At 46.1% G+C, this 4,714-nt stretch overlaps 1 protein-coding gene across 1 annotated transcript in view; it reads left to right on the forward strand.

The window, feature by feature from the left end:
• LOC309575521 (dual specificity protein phosphatase 13B-like) overlaps window positions 1–2,504 on the forward strand; it is a gene marked incomplete at its 5' end in the record, with an annotated part of 28,129 nt that extends 25,625 nt beyond the window's left edge. The window contains 2 exons of the mRNA XM_082286002.1: window positions 793–1,013; window positions 2,136–2,504. Coding sequence (XP_082142128.1) covers window positions 793–1,013; window positions 2,136–2,362 — 448 coding nt within the window. The 3' untranslated portion in view covers window positions 2,363–2,504. The remainder of the gene's footprint in view (window positions 1–792; window positions 1,014–2,135) is intronic.
• Window positions 2,505–4,714: the final 2,210 nt, after the last annotated feature.

Below are 4,714 nucleotides of genomic sequence, written 5' to 3' on the forward strand. Positions count from 1 at the left end.
GAAGCTGTGCTCTAAGGCGGGAGACAAGATGCCAGTAGCCCTCACAGTCAAATAGGGGTAGCAAGATTAAGAGCCAGAAGGAGGAAGGCTCAAATGAATTGTACAACAGTGATCTTGGCATTCCAAAAACATGCTTTCTTTCAAAGAAGATAAAACTGAAAATATCAAACAGGAATTTTCATGCAAATACCTTATTCTTGTGACCAATAATATTTATTCCTATTTCCTTCCAATTTGACTGCTGCAGATTATCATTAGCTCATTTTCCCAGCTCCTCTTCCTCATGAATATATCAGTTAAGGTTCAGAATTCTGTGGAATACCTATAGTCCCAATTTATGGTGGGAAGTGGGGTTCACCTAGCTGGTGAACACAATGCATCCACTTCATGTCCAAACCAGGAACAAGGTGTTGCTGCATCTGTGTGAGTTCTCAGTCTTGAGACCAGGCACACTATCAATGAGAGATTAGCTCTAGAACTTCTTAAACAAATATTTAAAGGAAAATCTTGACTACTTCATACAGTAAACCATGTTCTCAGGGATTAACTGCTGGGAGGCATTTGCTTAACTGACAGTATCCCACTGGCAAGTTAGTGCTCCCACTGCTCTCCACACCCCCATATCACATTTTTCATGCACAAAGCACTATGTGCTTCTCGAAATTTGCTCCTCTGTAAGCAGGATGCAGTTCCTGCATCCTTCCATAGTGGGAGCAGGCACTAACTTTAAACCATGCTATTTTTTCAGAATGCTAGGAGCGTTGCCAATGTGCCCTTCATGTCTTTCAACAGGTGGGCTGCTAGGAGCAAAACTACACTTCAAAGCCTCAACATTACTCATATCCTTAATGCAGCAGATGGACCATATAGCATCAACACGGGAGCCAAATATTATGCAGATCTGCAAATAGAGTACTATGGAGTAGAAGCATTTGATGATCCTTCCTTTGATTTAAGTATCTTCTTCTATGATGCTGCCAATTTCATAGGCACGGCCTTAAACTCTTCAGGAGGTAAGAGAAAAGCAAAGATAAGCTTTGGGAGGAAGCTTCAACACAAGCCAAATGACTTTTCCTTGCAGTAACAGGCACCAACAGAGCTCAGAATCAGCATATGGTTCAAGGCAGCACACGTAGAACCACTGAGCAGAGGATGGAGAAGGGTGCCTATGCCATGTGCTGCAGGGAAGGTGGCTGTGCCAGGTCCCCAGGAGCTGGGGAAGACTGGATGCCTGCAGCCCAGCATGGTGGAAAGAAGGGCAAGCTCTGCAACCAGAGTGTAGAGGGAAGGGCAGAGATTATGGCACTGCAGATGCTGCCCCATGGGCCCATCCTGTAGGAATCAGCAGGATCTGTGTGCTTCCACATGTCCCTCCCACCCCTTGCACACAGACGGGGGCTCCAGCTGGGGATCCTGCTCTGCTTCCTGCTCCAGCTCCCTGTGGGAGCAGTGGCACTTCGGTGCTGGCTTGAATGCTTCACACGCTTAAGTACTTCACAGAATTGGAGCTTTATTCAGCCTGTCTATTAAGACTGAGAAGCAGGAGAAGTTAATGAACTAAGTCGAAAACTACGAGACTGACCCGCAGCCTGCTGAATTTTTGTCAGCAGAGTTTGGATTATGGCCTAGTTATCATAATTTCCATTTGTTCCAGAGTTTGCTCTGACTCTGACTGGCTGCAGGATCTGCTGCTTTCACTGGAGTGCTTTATTAAATCCTCAGTTACAGCTCACACTGGGCTGCTGAGATACAGTAAATTACGACTCCATTTTTACAGGCAGACTATCCCACAGAGTTTGTGGGACTTGCCAGTGATCACAGTCAGGGCTGGGCCAAATTTTTCTGCCAAAACTTGTTTTTTTCCACAGAAAACTATACTAACAAGTTTAGTCACAGAAAGCTTCTCCTTCCACAGAAAAGTTCAACTATTTTAATCTTAGGCCTAAATTAGATGCAGGAGGTCAGTTTGAAATACCACCTTGCCTGAGAGGTGATCTTCCTGAAAGCATGAGGGTCCACTAAATGTCACCATTGCTTTTTAAACTTGTTTCTAGTATTTTTTTTTCCTCCTTTGTCTTTTCCACTTTAGAAATGCTAAAGCACACTCACCTTGCTGTGCCTTTTTGTTTCTGCAGGTAAGGTGTTCGTTCATTGTGCCATGGGAGTGAGCCGCTCGGCAACTTTAGTGCTTGCCTTTTTAATGATTCATGAGAACATGACACTTGTGGATGCTCTAAAGACAGTGAGTGCTCACAGAAACATCTGCCCAAATTCGGGGTTCCTCAGCCAGCTCCGGGACTTGGATATTAAACTGAACGAAGAGAGGAGAGGAACCAGAGCATCTCTTACCAAAGGCCTGTGAGAGAGTATTGCTGAAAGAAAGAGGACAAAATCTTATTTCAGTTGCCTGTATCTCTTATAGATGAACTGCATTTATAAATTTAGGACACAAGTTTATGAGACACCAGGATGCATGTTATTAATAAAAGTAGATTTTGCTTGTTCTTTCTGTTTTGCAAAGCCTTCCTAGATTTATATTTACGATTGGTTGTATACTCTATCCTTCACTCTCCACCTTAAAACACTGGTGTCTGCTGGTTTAAAAGAAAAAAAAAAAAAAAAGTAAAAAAGAGAAAGAGATCAGGTTCCACTTCAGAAATAGCTGTGTTTCAGCAACTAGTGAAGCTCATATCACTTTATGAAGTGTTAGGCTATTTGAGGTGAAAGATGCCATATTATTTATGCTACAGTAATGCTTAGAAGTTTTCTTATGAACCAGCCCCCCGCCCCTTTGCTCCCTGTATCTCAGAGGGTTTGTATTTTGAGACTTGAATCTGGCACTGGTTAGTTCTTGCTTTTACAATTGGTGGAGCTCCTGAGTTGGGGTAAGAGGCTCTTTAAAGGCAGAGAAGCTGGGAAACACAAGCCACTCTAAGAAATTATTCCAGGTATCTCTACAGTGTTTTCCTTTTGGCTGTTCATCAGAGCCTTTTTCCTCCATGGAAGTACATTTCTGTGTGAGGGCATTCCAATATTGTTCATCTTCCATAGTAAAAATAATGGAGAAAATGCTGCAGAAAATGCTTCTAAAGAAGAAGGTGGGTTCCCAGCTGAGGCTGGTGCAGGAAAATATTTGACGACAAAGTTCAATGCATCCCAAATTTGTCTGACAGTTCAAAATCATAAAACTTAGTATTTTCTTTCTTAAAAATAAAAGGTTATTAACATTACAACATCATATTCTGTGGCATTTGCTTTTGTGAGGTGGACTCAAGTGAAAACTGAAGACACACAGGAATGGCAAGGGAGGTGTTGACAGGCATCAGGCTTTCATCTTTGTGTCTCTGGGCCACCATACGAGCACTCAATAGCTACTGTCATCTGATGGATCAGTGCTGCCTGGAAACTATGTGAAGCACATCTGGCTTTTGGTTCCCAGCGGACAAGCATTTGCAGCACAAAGCCAGCTCCAAAGCCAGCTGGGGATAGCAGTTTGTATTCCTAGTACCAAACTCAGGAATGCAGAGGCATGAATACTCCCCACCATGTGAGCTGGCTACTCAAAACCAGCTCAGCAACAAGGGAAAACATTCCTTGCCATTTCCAGTATTGTCTACAAGGTTAATTTCTGCCTTCAGGACAGATAACTCAGCACCTTTTATAATGCTTTTAGGTGATACCTACATCTGCTCTGTGGGCCAGAGTATAGGAGGCAGAGCACAGAGCAGAGTATTTGGCACCGAGGACCTCATGCCAAGGTCATACCAAGGGCGTCTCAGGGGGTTTTACTTTGGACTAACCCTGTGGATTGGACAGCCCTGAGCAGCAGTAGAGAAGTGCTGGAACACTTCTTTGCTTTAGCTCCCTGCATAAAAACCTCCTCATGATCTCTGGGGCTGCTTTGCAAAGGCAAAAAAACTTAAGCAAGTAGGAATAGCCAAATTATAAGTATGCTTCAGACCTAAATCAAAATTTATAATGCAGGTTTCTGTCACCAATTAAATCTAACAAAGTGATTTAAACTTACAGAGCAAGTCAGGGAAAAACCCCCAGTGGATCTGTCTATAGCGATGCCACCAGCCTCAAGCACAAGAACCACATTTTCTTATTCTTCCCCCTCTAGGAAGCAGGAACGAGGCCAACCAGCCATTTTCGGGCTGGAGCAAAGGGCAGAGCTGAGGATGCTGTTGCTGGGGGTATTACAGCATGCGCACATTAAACGCATTTCACAGGATACAAACTTACCGCGCTTTTAAAATACTTATTGGTACAACTGGGAATCTGCAGCTTACTCTGATGGTAAAAATACTGTAAGCACAGCAGAGTAACACAAAGAATTCAACTACTCATGTTGCGATGTCTCGCGCGCGGCTTTTCTCCCAAAAGCGCACCCCGCATCCCGTCCCGCATCCCGTCCCGCATCCCGTCCCGCATCCCACCTCGCATCCCGTCCCGCATCCCGTCCCGCATCCCGTCCCGCATCCCGTCCCGCATCCCGTCCCGTCCCGGGCGCTGCCCTCCGCCCGGCCCCCGCCCGCGGCTCCGGCTGCGGCCGCCAGGTGGCGCGGGCGGCCCGGCGCGGGCGGCGCCCCCGGCCGGTCGGGAGGCTGCGGGAGGGTCCCGGCGGGGCCGCGCCGAGTGGCGGGCGCTGCCACCCGGACCCGGGCCTCGGACCCTCCTTGGCCGCTTTGCTCCGAATTCGGGTCAAACCCTG

Source organism: Coloeus monedula (genome assembly GCF_965178545.1).
Source record: "Coloeus monedula genome assembly, chromosome: 8".
In the NCBI taxonomy this organism is placed as follows: Eukaryota; Metazoa; Chordata; class Aves; order Passeriformes; family Corvidae; genus Coloeus; species Coloeus monedula.